The sequence below is a fragment of the Cyprinodon tularosa genome, unplaced genomic scaffold (genome assembly GCF_016077235.1).
Source record: "Cyprinodon tularosa strain WSP-4 unplaced genomic scaffold, ASM1607723v1 ctg27, whole genome shotgun sequence".
Taxonomy (NCBI): domain Eukaryota; kingdom Metazoa; phylum Chordata; class Actinopteri; order Cyprinodontiformes; family Cyprinodontidae; genus Cyprinodon; species Cyprinodon tularosa.
This window is the reverse complement of record NW_024038974.1, coordinates 1,919,592-1,933,965: the sequence shown is the minus strand read 5'-3', so window position 1 is coordinate 1,933,965 and position 14,374 is coordinate 1,919,592. Positions and strand designations below refer to the sequence as shown.

At 38.0% G+C, this 14,374-nt stretch overlaps 1 protein-coding gene across 5 annotated transcripts in view; it reads left to right on the top strand.

The window, feature by feature from the left end:
• Positions 1 to 13,300, top strand: part of fgf13a (fibroblast growth factor 13a) — a 141,243-nt gene extending 127,943 nt beyond the window's left edge. For all 5 annotated transcript variants that reach the window (XM_038289536.1, XM_038289538.1, XM_038289535.1 and 2 more), the window contains 2 exons: positions 188 to 386; positions 11,374 to 13,300. In XM_038289536.1, coding sequence (XP_038145464.1) covers positions 188 to 386; positions 11,374 to 11,510 — 336 coding nt within the window. In that variant the 3' untranslated portion in view covers positions 11,511 to 13,300. The remainder of the gene's footprint in view (positions 1 to 187; positions 387 to 11,373) is intronic.
• Positions 13,301 to 14,374: the final 1,074 nt, after the last annotated feature.

The following is a 14,374-nucleotide window of genomic DNA, read 5'->3' as shown; positions in this document are numbered from 1 at the left end:
ACTGTTCATCTTCCCTTTTCTGTCTATGTGTTTTCTTCACACCACAACTTTATCAAGTTGCCTTTTGACAGAAGGTAAATATGTTGCATATGTGTTTGTTTTGTTTTTTTTTCCCACAAAGCTTTTGAAGCTTCATGAAGTTCTAGCCAACAAAATGAAACCATCCCTGCTTTTTTCCTTTCAACAGGAACACTTTACAGCAGAATGCAAATTTAAGGAGTCGGTGTTTGAGAACTACTATGTGACATACTCCTCCATGATCTACCGACAGCAGCAGTCAGGCAGAGGCTGGTACCTCGGTCTGAACAAAGAAGGAGAAATCATGAAGGGGAACCATGTCAAAAAGAACAAGCCAGCAGCCCACTTCCTTCCCAAACCTCTGAAAGGTTGGTCTGCACATATGATTTGTTACACTTCTATTCTTTACTGTTAAGGTTCTAGTCACGCTTGTTCAGTGTCAGTTCATACCATGGATCATGCTCCACACATTTATATTGGGGAGTCAAGAAGTATGTGCACCCTTACCAGTTTCTCTTTTTTCTTTTTTTCTTTTTTCTTTTTGCACTTAAAATGTTTATTATCCATGCTGTAATTAAGGGAATACAAAAATGCAAAGTAAATACAAAATGCAATTTTTTTTATTTTTTATTTTGTTTTACTTGAAGCAAAAAAAGCAATGCAAAGAAATCTGTAATAATGAAATCCCCATAATCATTCATGAAAAAACATGAATAAATGTGTTGGAAAGGCAAGTTCAATTTTACTTGTCGCATGAAGGCCTAATAGTTAGCTAGATCTGTAAAGTCACTACTTACTGTAAAACAACATTGTTAAAAAAATCTGATGGAATTATACATCATGTCCTGCATAAAAAAAATAAGAACAGAAATCACTTATAAAGTAATTCTCATATATTCCTTTGGAAGGGATCACAAAGCCCCTATAAAGACTTTAGGAGTCAAATAAACATATGTTCCTTGATGTGCTTGAGGTTTACACACCATTTACACATTAAAAATTACAGGATGATAAATGTTACACAAGTCTCAGTTTATACAAAAAAAAATAAACAACTATCAAGAAAAAAAAAAAAAAACATTTACAATGCATAGCTAATGAAGGTAGCAGCAATACATGTCTGCCATGTGATCTGTGGTAAAACCAAACCATTTCAGACTTACAGTGAACATGGCAGCAATACTGTAATAGTGTGAGCCTGCATTACCATCTATAAATAGCTTTAACTGAAATCACACAGTCTGCACTCCATCCAAAAACAGATAATGGACAATATCTGATTATTGGTTTACCAAGCTTTGTGCATTCACTTCTATTTACTTTTAGGATTGTCCAAAGAATAAACCCAAACGTTTAATGTGGCTTATTTTTATTTGAATGATTCTCAGACACAGCAACTTGTTCTGTTTTAGAAATGTGTTCCATAGGGTCATAGTCTGTTGCAGGTCCTTTGCAGAATGAGGTAGTCGGTGTATATAACCAGAAGCTGCATGTACAAAAGCGTTCAGCACTTTGTATAATAGCGCCAGCGCTTTTTTTTTTTTACTAAACCAAATTAGAGAAAACCCCACCCGTCCATGAAATGTGTGTGGTAGCTCTGCTTCCGAAAAGATAGACAGCAGCTCAAAAAGAAGACAGAAGGGTTGTGTTCACTATCAAAAAGGCCACAGCCCTTTCATCTTCAAAAAGACACTGCTTTTACCTGTCAACAGACACAGAAGACAGAAAGAGTCTTTTTACCGTGATAGAGAAAGTCCTGTGCTATTGGCTCTTATTTTAAAAGTTGCCATGGAGCTTTTTTTTATTTTTGTTTACTATACATACAACATATTATATAGCATTAATCAGAATCAGAATCAGAAATACTTTAATAATCCCAGAGGGAAATTACTTTTGTTACACGCTCTAGTTACAGTTTTACATGATATATACACACATCCAACTATACAATATAATAAAGATAAAAAAAGGAATAAAAAGAGATAAAAAAATATATATATATATACACATATACACTCACCGGCCACTTTATTAGGTACACCTGTCCAACTGCTCGTTAACACTTAATTTCTAAGCAGCCAATCACATAGCGGCAACTCAGTGCATTTAGGCATGTAGACATGGTCAAGACAATCTCCTGCAGTTCAAACCGAGCATCAGTATGGGGAAGAAAGGTGATTTGAGTGACTTTGAACATGGCATGATTGTTGGTGCCAGAAGGGCTGGTCTGAGTATTTCAGAAACTGCTGATCTACTGGGATTTTCACGCACAACCATCTCTAGGGTTTACAGAGAATGGTCCGAAAAAGAAAAAACATCCAGTGAGCGGCAGTTCTGTGGGCGGAAATACCTTGTTGATGCCAGAGGTCAGAGGAGAATGGCCAGACTGGTTCGAGCTGATAGAAGGGCAACAGTGACTCAAATAACCACCCGTTACAACCAAGGTGGGCAGAAGAGCATCTCTGAACGCACAGTACGTCGAACTTTGAGGCAGATGGGCTACAGCAGCAGAAGACCACACCGGGTGCCACTCCTTTCAGCTAAGAACAGGAAACTGAGGCTACAATTTGCACAAGCTCATCGAAATTGGACAATAGAAGATTGGAAAAACCTTGCCTGGTCTGATGAGTCTCGATTTCTGCTGCGACATTCGGATGGTAGGGTCAGAATTTGGCGTCTACAACATGAAAGCATGGATCCATCCTGCCTTGTATCAACGGTTCAGGCCGGTGGTGCTGGTGTCATGGTGTGGGGAATATTTTCTTGGCACTCTTTGGGCCCCTTGGTACCAATTGAGCATTGTTGCAACGCCACAGCCTACCTGAGTATTGTTGCTGACCATGTCCATCCCTTTATGACCACAATGTACCCAACTTCTGATGGCTACTTTCAGCAGGATAATGCGCCATGTCATAAAGCTGGAATCATCTCAGACTGGTTTCTTGAACATGACAATGAGTTCACTGTACTCAAATGGCCTCCACAGTCACCAGATCTCAATCCAATAGAGCATCTTTGGGATGTTGTGGAACGGGAGATTTGCATCATGGATGTGCAGCCGACAAATCTGCGGCAACTGTGTGATGCAGTCATGTCAATATGGACCAAACTCCCTGAGGAATGCTTCCAGCACCTTGTTGAATCTATGCCACAAAGAATTGAGGCAGTTCTGAAGGCAAAGGGGGGTCCAACCCGTTACTAGCATGGGGTACCTAATAAAGTGGCCGGTGAGTGTAGCTCTTCTGTATATATATCTGTACGTATATCTATGTATATGTAAAAACTAAATCCAAATAAAGTGAAGAGTCCAATTAAAGTGAATAAATCCAAGTAAAGTGATACGTGGCGTGCAAAAATAGTGCATAAATGTCAATTACGGGGGGGACTGAATCACTTGAGGGGGGCGTTATATAGGTTGATGACCACAGGTAGGAATGATTTCCTGTGGCGCTCTGTGGTGCATCTGGGTAGGAGGAGTCTTCTGCTGAAGGAGCTCGTCTGCTGGACCAGTGTGTCGTGGAGAGGATGTGAGTCATTGTCTAAGATGGACTGAAACCTGGACAGCATCCTCCTCTCTGCCACGGTGGTCAGGGTGTCCAGCTTAATAGAAATCTTTAGTATGTTGACTTCTTGTGGCGTCCTAAATTAGTCCAAAAATTTTGTGCATTGCCTATTGGCAGAGTGGGTAACAAACAAGAAGCTTTGCATGGATGCACATATTAAAAACTACTGAAAAATGAATAAACAAAAAATAAACGTAAAGCCAGTTTACAGAGTGGCTCCTGCTTTGTGGCTGTGTTGATTAAAGCATGGTGGAATCAATCACCTGTCAAGTGTTTGGTTTTTCTTCATATAAATCTGCTTTTTTTTTTTTTACAGCTGTTCACACTTTCAGGCAGTTTTCAAACATCTGGCATTTCAGTTGAACACTTTTACACCAGTATGTTTTTATGTCCTCAGCAGAGGGGTGTCAACCTGTTCATGAGAGTGCACAATATGCTTTCCATTAGCTGTGTTATCGCTCAACATTTTTTATTAATATTTTGACTGTGGATTCATCTGAGCTTTGCTTTGCCCTTTTAATTGAGCCCTCTGTGTCAAGTTGAGAGGAGGTTTTTTTCGAGGGTCTAACTGCAGAGTCGATGGCAGTGATGGTTTCACAGAGACACACACAGATGTACAACCATACACACTCATACCTAAGGACAATTAAAAGACGCCAATTAACCTGACCGTCCGGATTACCCAGAGAGAACCCACGCATGCACAGGGAGAACATGCAAATTCCATGAAGAAAGACCCTGGGACAGTAATCAACTCAGAACTCTCTTGCTTTAACGCAGCAGAGCTACCCACTGCCCACCAGACATAGTACAGCCCTCAGAGATAATTCAGTCAAATGATATTGAATGGTCCATGTTTGGTTTATTTCAGTGTTTCAGCTTATTTTTCAATGAGCAAATTGGTTTGGCTTAGATTATTAAAAACTGAATAATCTTAGTTAACTTTATTCTCTTATCAATAATTTACTCAGCTTCATTAAATGCCTACTGTATGATGACTGTACAACTCCTGAGGTTAAAGCTACAGTGTGTAATAATTACAGGGATATAAAGTCAGAAATTTAATATATTATACATAACTATGTTATTTATCATCACCTATGAGCTCAGCCTTTTAACCATAATATTTGCGTTGCCTTAGAATTCGTTATTTATAATTACATAGGAGCGGGTCTCGCAGCCATGGAGGCTGACATCTTTGCGCTACGGCAAGCGCAGAGGCAACAAACTAGCGATTGCGAGATCTCCCATGACGCTCAAAAATAACTACGGCAAGTTGAGAGAGATGAACTGAGACGGTACTGAACAGTAGATGGCAGTATTATGCCTGAGAAGCGTTTAGTCTGCCTGAAACCAAAGAAGAAGAAGAAGAAGCAGGTATACTGCGCCTCAGTAACAAGAAAGGTGAACAAGGCGGCAGGCGTGAGTGACTTTGCAAACTGTTTGGCACTGTGTGGCCAAACATCAGACGAATGGAGGATCATGCCTACTCTGTATCACAACGAAAAGCGGCGGACACCGAACCCCCGTCATCTAAGAAGCGGAAACACGACGAGAATAAACGCAAGCGTGACAAGAAACGGCAAAAAACACGGATCAACATTGGCACGGCATTTACACGATGGAAGTCACTGATGGAGGAAAAAGGTTTTCAAAGTGACGCTCAAGTTGCCAGTTTTCTCTTGGACAGGTAATTAATCCTACACACACAATTGTCTAATATCACTGCAGTTTTTGGAGTACAGGATGCTCAGACCTGTCTAAAACAATAACATGCTGCGTGATGATGCTGTTACTCTCCAGTATATTTATTCAGCAACGTCCCTGACGTTTCACAGGTAATGATTCAGTAATTTTCTGTAAAATAATTTTCTGGATATATACCTCGGTTACTTCTCTCCGGCTCCTTTGGAGATCTTCAAGCCTTTCCTCCTCTGCTCTCACCCCGCTGGCTCCCCTCTCTCGCCTGGCCCTAGCTGCACGGCCTCCCTGCCCTCGCCCTCGTCCTCTCCCTCTTCCTCGCGTTGTAACCCCCGTGCCACCAAAATGACTTAGACTCTGTAAACGGGGAATATATATTCTTCCAGCGAACACAATCTCGCTGTTAAACTAATGACTACAATTACTTCGTCTGTTTATATCACCATGCAAAGCAGCTCACCAAAACGTCACAACGATGTAGAAAAAATAACGGGTATATTTATTATCTTAAGTCTACATGAAATCTATACCCTACTCAGACTAATGAAATACTATCTGTAAAATTATCTATGTAAACAAACCTCATCACTTGAGAAGGTAGGTGATGTGGACGTCGTGGAAGAAATTTTGTCCCGTAACGCTCGCCGTACTGTTGGGGGGGAGAAGCGGTGGGGGGGAGATGTTCATGTTGCTGCGGTCTGCAGTCTGACCGCTAGATGTCGCTGAAAATTACACACTGTAGCTTTAATTAAGGACTGAACTCAAGTAAAGTCTCCCTTTGGCCCTCTTGCTGGGTCCAAAAGCAGACCTAATTTTTAAAAATTAGTTTTTTACTATTTTGCTGTTGTTTAGTAGCCTGATAAACCAGAGTAGATGTGAGATTAAATGTGTAATTTACTCTGGCGCCGATGAATGAAACATCGGAAGATTATTGATGAGAACAACCTGTCGTTTTTCAAACCATGTCTGTGCCTATTAGCCAACGCTCTGACCAATGAGCACAACTGACTGACGTAGTAACGGCGACAGAAAGCTGGTGGGGAATGTAAACAAGCAGCCTGTCGGTAAAACTGCAAATATGTCCCTCTTAAAAATGAATGACCGTAGAGCCTCTTCCTGCTCACGTTTCAACTGAAACCCCCAAGTCTAATCCTTCCAAAACTGATTCCAACGCTGAGTCAAAAATCACCATCAGAGCCAGCGGTTCTTCACACACGACTATGCCAAGAGAGGGCAGCTGCAGATGGGCTACGGTCAGCCCTGGCTGCCGTTAGCCTCGGAGGTCCACTGGTTGCCGCTGTCCTCTTAACTTTGGAAATAGTTTTTTTTATTACGCATTAAATCAGTAAATGGACCATATAATGACACTTTAAAGTATAATATTCTCACCTCAAATGAACTTAAAATGTACTTTTATTGAACAACAGCAACAGAAAAGAGAATTTTTAACTTTCAATGAAGCGCTCCATTAAAAGCTGTTGCTGCCGCAGTGCACGCTACTGTTCAATAGTTGTTGCCATCTTCCTTGTTGTGCTTTCACCAGTGTCGCCGGCTTTGTCATCCCGCCCTCAAAACCTGCCCGCTTTCATGTAAACATCTTTTGAAGGTCCTATATTTTGCTACATTTGAAAATAAAAAATAGTGCTGTAGCAATGAGGGGCCTCAGAGCATGTTTTTGCCATTTGTGCAGAAAAGCTCCTCTCAGATTAGGCAGAGAGTACGTACCTGAAATCTAATTTAGTCCTCTTCTAAATGAGCTGTTTTGGCTTTCCGGGCTCCTGTCCTCCCACAACCCACAACCAAGACAGCCAGTCAGTTCGTAAAGATAGCCTAGGATCACGGAATATTACTGATGGGCTAATACATACACTTCTGGACAGCTTATTTCCCATTGTGACATCATACAGGGAATGTTTTCAAATAGACCATTTTGAGCACAATCAGCTAAAAGGTGCAGAAAGGCAAATGTGAAAGGTTTTTTGTTTTTATTCATCAACCTCACACACAGGTTTTAGGAAAAATATGTTACAAATGTTTATGATATGAATTTTGCATAATTAGGGACCTTTAAGTCTGAGATTATACCACTGCATAAAAACATGTTTATTTTTTCAAAAACGTATTTATTTTTTTCAAATTCATTCTTATAAGATGACAAGCGTCTTTTGAAAAATAACAGATTGTTTGAGTTTTAAATCCCAAAATAAATGTGTGTTGTATGTTATCACTGTTCAATGCAAATGTATTCTTTACTGAATTACAACACATACATTTTGTCATCTATAGTAATAGTTTCCAGTTCACATGTCATAATATTGTGGTTTGTATGAATTACAAAACAAAGTCCCCTCTGTTTTTTATTTAAGATAAAGTTGCAAAAGGTGTAAAAGAAATCAAACAGTTCCATGTGAATGGTTTACTCAGGCATGTAAGATTCACATACCAATAGAGATGACATTTTTTGATTATTTTATCTTTGTTCCAATTCTACAGAGCATGCTGTGCACCTTCTTGCATGCTGTCCAGTATAATTTCAAGTATCCATGTCTGAGATGAGGTTAATTGTATAACTAAATGTAACTGGCTATCCGGGGACAAACATATTGATTTTCCTTGATACAGGCTGAAGAAGAGGTACTGATAATTGGGCAGAATTTATATAAGGATAAAAGTTCAAAACACATCAGGAAAAAGCAGAACTGATGTTAATTAAAAGTATAAAGAGAAAATCTAAAATGAAAGCTTGTCTTATTATCTCTGCTTATTCTTAATGTTACCAAAATAATTGCCTAGTTCATATTTTAGACATATCTACTGGTTTGTAAAGAGTTTCCAAACTGCAAAGCAGAAAGAACGGGTTTGTTCCAGCAGCTCATAAAGATTCAGTGACCATAGTGTTACAGGGCACCAATTAAGAAGCTTCCCCTGCTCTGGTAACCGTTGTCTCCTGACATTACTCTCTGCTTTACTGGTTCCAGTTTCTGAGGAACAGCCCTTAGCCTCTCTTTTTCTTCTATTTTATATCAAGCGTGTTAAACTTACATAAATTGATAAAAACAAAAAAAAATTACAAAGAATTTATTTTATGTCATGAGTTTGGTCTCTAAATTTGTACATTTATGGGTATTTGATTGTAATCTTTACTATACAAAATAACTTTGGGTTATTTAATACTTTTGCCAAAACCTATTTTAGAATGTGCAGTTGTTTACTGTAAAAAACTCAATGTGATTGATGTGTGTAAGTGCTGGGGGTGGTATGCTACTGTAACATAAAATTGCTGGTCTAAGTGAACTGTATAAGGGGCTAGATGTGCAGTTTCAGCCACAGCCCCCTGAGGAATAAACATCAAATAGCATTTTAGGCAGCAGGATGTTGAACACATCCTGAAACCAAAGACTGTGAACATACGATTACTGATGTTTCTTCTAAAAGCTGCTGCTAAGATGCAAATTGAGCTAGTCCTGCACACACAGCAAAGCTCAAGCATTAGCAACTCTTGAATTTATAATGGCATGCTGGGATGTATTTTTTCTCTTTTTACTTATTCACCAAGCTAGTCTACTGTGACCTCTTGAATCAGCTATTTTGCAAAGAACAATACAGTGTCCACAAAAAGCTGTGGAGTGTTTTAAACTTTGTCACATTTACAAATAAGGACTCATCTGTTAAGCTGTGTTTCATTTTACTGCAAAATTAAATTGAAAAAGTAAAAAGCCAAAATCTTATTCCGTTTGATTATTTTATTTCACAACAGAGATTTCTTTATAGCACTGGGACAATTCAGGATCATATAACCTCATCTTCACTTTTTAAAAGAAGTTCAGAATAATTGTAGTAGCAGCAATAACCATTTTGTCCATTAAATATTGTAATTCTCCAGGGTGCTCAGTTACTAGGAAGAATTTACATTGTTTGCTTCTATAGGGTTTTCACTCCCTAATATCTAGACAAAAACCATCGATACCAACTTAGCCTCTACTGTATCTTCTTTCTGAAATAGAAGAAGAAAAAAAACATTAACCATTTTAAAACATCACTTATTTTGGCAAAGCTTGAATTAATTTTTTTTATTAATGGTTAAACAATTCTGTATTCTTTGAGATAAGAATGCAAAGTGTTCATTTACGTTGGATTGCAATGTCAGAGTAAATTCAGCACCCTACAAAGGAATTGATACCCTTGTAAAATGTATGGAAAAAGTTTTTTAATTATAATTGCAAAAGCATAAAATCATAGTGAATATGTAGAGCTTGAGAAACCAATTAAAAATCAGCAGGGTCCGAATGAAGAAAACCAGTAAAGGTCCGGAAGCATTTTTAATTACATTCTATTCTATTCTCACATATTTTCTAAAACACCTGAACTGACCGTTTGTTCGTTTATTGTCTTTTTTATGGCTTAATGAGAGAAGTGAACTTAATGCTGCCCTGAAAGGCTTTTAAACCTGGGTTTGAATGGCGGCAAAGCCATCCTCAACCACATATCAAGGTGCTCACTCGTGAGCCTGGGTCGACATTTATTTTTTGATTATGGTCATGGTGGAGAATCCTGCTTCACAGCAGCAGGTTGAGCCAAACATACTCAAAATATGCAGGGACATCTTTGAGCACGCCATTTCACTTTTCTTTCACCAGTTCACTGTGGTTCTTCCGCGGTCTCCACTTTCTCTTCTCGCTTTTTCTCATCGTTTTCTCCTTCTTTCCCATCGCCCAGCTTGCCAGAGGTTTGCCTGCTGTGTCTAAAGGGGCTTACAGCAGCGACCCAAACTGACACAGCTCATTGGCAAATTTGTAACACGTGTAGTGTGTTCCCAGACGCTCAGGAAGTGGCGCAAGTGAAGTTAGACACTGTTGTCGGACAACATGTAGTAATTTACAAATGTTTTAAATCGGGTTGTGTCCGGATTAGCCAGAGGTGGGTCTGCTAATACATGACCTCTGATGTAAAGAGTAAAGGTTTTACTTTATGGGTAATTTCCTGAGTAGTAGTGACATTTTTTTGCTTTTGCTTTCACAAGTGAAGCAGTACGGCTGTCGCCATAGTTTTCAGCTTGATTTATGCATATAAATTGCTTTATTATAATCCATGCAGGGAGTATTACTGATTATATGTACACTGCAATGTACGTAGAACAGGAAAAATGAGAAAAGATGAAAAAAGAGAAGAAAAAATGGAGACCAATCTTTCCTCAATAAATAAATAAAAGAGAGAAAGCATGTTGTAATAGCTGACTTATTTGTACTTACCAGAGTAGCTGACTACCCTGGCTGTGTGTTTTCATTGAGTTCAACAGAGATACAGGCTTTGGAAATATTTTCTTTGTGGGATAGGTTTTAACATTACCACTCAAATTTTTTTATTTAAAGTTTGTGAGCTTTGCTATGCAAAACAAAAGTTAAAACTGAACTGAAATCCAAACAACAATACACATTAGTATAGATACAGAGTGAAGCTATACAGGAAAAGGAAACTCACAATGTAAAAGGTTGTGCACAGATAAAAATGCATTATTTTAGCTGATCATTTTGGATGTGCATCAGTTAAAATTAAATGAATCACCCCTTTTTTAGAGGGCTAAATTTAAGACTTCAGGGCTGCAACTAACGATTATTTTGTTAATCGATTAATCTATCAATTATTGATTAATTAATTAATTTGTTCTAAATCGAACAGCCAGAGATTCACTATACAAGACTTTTATGAAATTAAGCCAGGTGAAACTTAAACTTCCCACTTGAGGAGCTCTGGATAGATCATATATACAGACAAAAATCTTTTTAAAATCTTAAATCCAAAATGTTATATATCTTTTACAATCTTAACGATTAAGTATTAAGTAGTTAACAGTTATTTCAATAATCAGTTAATAGTGATTAATCTAATAATTTTTTTAAGTCCTACTTTTGTTTTAAACCCTTATCTTACAAACAGGCAAAAATATCTTTCATTGCAATTGCCATTATATCTGTTTAGTGGAAATGGCAGTTCTTGGCAATGGCAATTCTTGACTGTTATGATCTATTTAAATATCTATAAAAAAAATGTATACCAGTTGGTCAAATTTTGACTTTTCCTCTTCTTTTCACAGTGGCAATGTACAGGGAGCCATCTCTTCATGACTTGACAGAGTTCTCACGTTCTGGCAGTGGCACACCCACCAAGAGTCGGAGTGCATCAGCAGTGCTCAACGGAGGCAAAGCCGTGAGCCAGAACGAGTCAACGTAGCGCGGTAGCCAAGCCCAGGCCTGGGCTCAAACCATGAAACCTTACCTCTCACAGAGCGGGAATCTAAGCAGACTCCGATCAACGTTCAGGACTAGCTACGACAATAATCCACACATTGAAACACCCAGATTTCATCAGTAAAATGTATTCATCAAGGCAGCATCTAGAATAAGAAACATAACCTCATAAAAATCACTCTTAACATAACCAAGATTATTTTTTGCTAAATGTTTATGTATAATTTTTGCCACATTCTTTTTACAGATGAGTTTCTTCATTCTTATTTATGATGTTTTACGATCACTTATTTAGGTCATGCAAACACCAGTTACTTGTGCATATGTCAAACAGGGAAAACAAGTCTGATATGCAGGTGTTCAGGGCAGCCAGTAATGGTTCTTGTCCATAAAGGCTGCAGTGGGACAACGAAAGCCCTGATCACTATCTCACCCATGCTTCTGTGAATACAAAGCCTATAGACTCCCTGGCATGGCTCAGCCTCGTCCTCCTGGCCAGCCGGACGGTAGCTATCCTACGTCCTAATGCACACGCTCAGAGACTGAGCTCCTTAGCATGGGGAAATGAAGCCTATGTTTAACTGACCTGAAATATAAGATGTAGTGTGGCTCTCTCTCTGTTTGTTTATTTGTTCATTTTACCTTTTCTGTCTGAGAGATGTGCCACAGCTACAATTTTTGCTGACTAATTTTCTGAATTAGCAGAGAGATTTTCTTATTGTGAACAGTTTTTTTGTCAGAATCTCCTCTTGTTTTGTGCCCATGTCATTGTTTTGCATTTTGCTTAGTTGTTTGGATGGGTTTCATTAAACCAAAGACAGATTGAAAGAGTGTCCCTTTAAGCTGCTAAAATAAAAAATGAAAAAAAAAAACAAGCCAACATATAGTACAGATAAAGATGGATGTTTCTGTTTTCATTGTACATTTTTGAGGAAATGGAGCAAAGCTTAATGAGAGAAAAAGAATAACTTGTTGGCAACCTGGCTTATTGTTCTGCTTTTTGCTGATTTGCCCAGTAATGGAAGAATGGGTCGACTATGTAGTTTCTCCATTCCCTTATGTTACCACTGTATCACACTGTCTTTTGCTCTTGTCCTCGTGATTTGTTTCTTCTCTTTGTGCTTGTGTCATACTTAAACTCCTCCCAGCCATCCTTTTTTCTTCAGTTCTACTGACTGAATAATGTCATCAAAGGAGCATGGTGGATGCCCCCACCCCATCCCAACTATCCAGGATGCTTGTTATGTGTTTGAGTAACTTATTGTTGTGATATTTTCTATTTCAAAAAAGGAATACTGTGGACTTTTAGGTGGCTTAACATTTTATAGGAAACATTAAATTTATAAAAATGAAAAGCAAACAAAAAAGTACAAATACAAACTTCTTCCCTTTCTTGCACAGGGCATGTACACCAATATGTACAAAAAGGACCCTTTTTGTGGGCTATGTACTCTTTCCTTCGGCTAAATAACTTATTTCTAGAACATACTTTTGGGAGACTTTTTCTTGATTCCTTCTGGAGGTGGTTTGTATTAGGTGAATCTATCTGTTGCATGGGAGAAAGCAGGGAAATGCTGGTCTAGAGCTGCATGATGTAGGCTATGTGTATTAACCCATGTTGGATCATGTGTTTCAAACTACCAGGCTAAATCTGATAAAACAGCATACACAGACAGGCACTGCGGCTGTCTGATAACTTCCAGTTGTTTATTATTTGTTGTATACACAAAAATGCACTGAATAAAATGTTTATATTAAGATATGCTTTTAAAATGTCTCGGGTGTTGTTATTTGTGTCAAAGTACTGTGTATTATATCATATATTATACTTTCTTTATCCATGCAGTTATTGTACCGATCTCACTTTTACCCACATAATCACCAAATGTTTTATTTGAATGGGTAAAGCTGCTGAATGTTGGTCACATCAACAAAATCCTGTCACTGCAGTTTGGTCTTTAAAATTTTACAATTTTCATTAATCTGCAATTTTACAGATGCAATTAAATGAAGGGGATTTAAAATAATATCCTAGTATTTTATAACATCCTCTCCTTAATTTGGCTTACACAGTGAAACAATGGAAGTAATGCCTCAGCTGATTATCATTAATATACAATACCAAAAAAAAAAAGAAAAGAGGAGATTATTGCCTCTTGAATATAGTGATTAAAGAATATAGTAGCCCTAGCTTATTCAATAAATAGGAAAATGGGAAGTGGTGGTCTAATGGTAAGATTAAGTCCCTGACACTGTAAGAAGTCTGTATAATTTGTGGTTCTGATCCCAAAGACTGAGGGTCAAGAGAAAGATGTGCCAGGGTGCTGCACAATGGCAGCCTGGTAATGCTTCCTTAGGGATGAGTCCAAATTTTACTGTAATGTCCAATTTGACATGACAAGAAAAGTTTGCTTTTAAAACTTATGCAGGCAACTAAATCCAGGCAACTAAACAAGCATCTGAAAGTAATTTAAATAGGTATTATTTTCAGACAAAAAAGTAGACTGATATCAAGGTGGATGATCTTTTTGTACCAAGCAACTGAGGCTTCTAGTAATTTATTTTAATTTACCATACAGAGTTGTTTTTTTAAAACAGTAGGGAGTTAAAAAGAAGTAAGAAATATTGAAAAAAAAAATTATAGATTATTACAAATTCCAGATTAGAACAGATTTACAAAATACTTAAATTATAATAAAGTACCACTTTTGACAAGTCTTAAGGTAGTGTTTGGTTTGCCTCATTAAAACATATCTAAAACGGAATAAAACTTGTTTTTTTCTTAGTTTTTTTGGTTATTTAACTATCATCCTCAAACATGGGTCTGGACTGCTGAGATCTCATTAA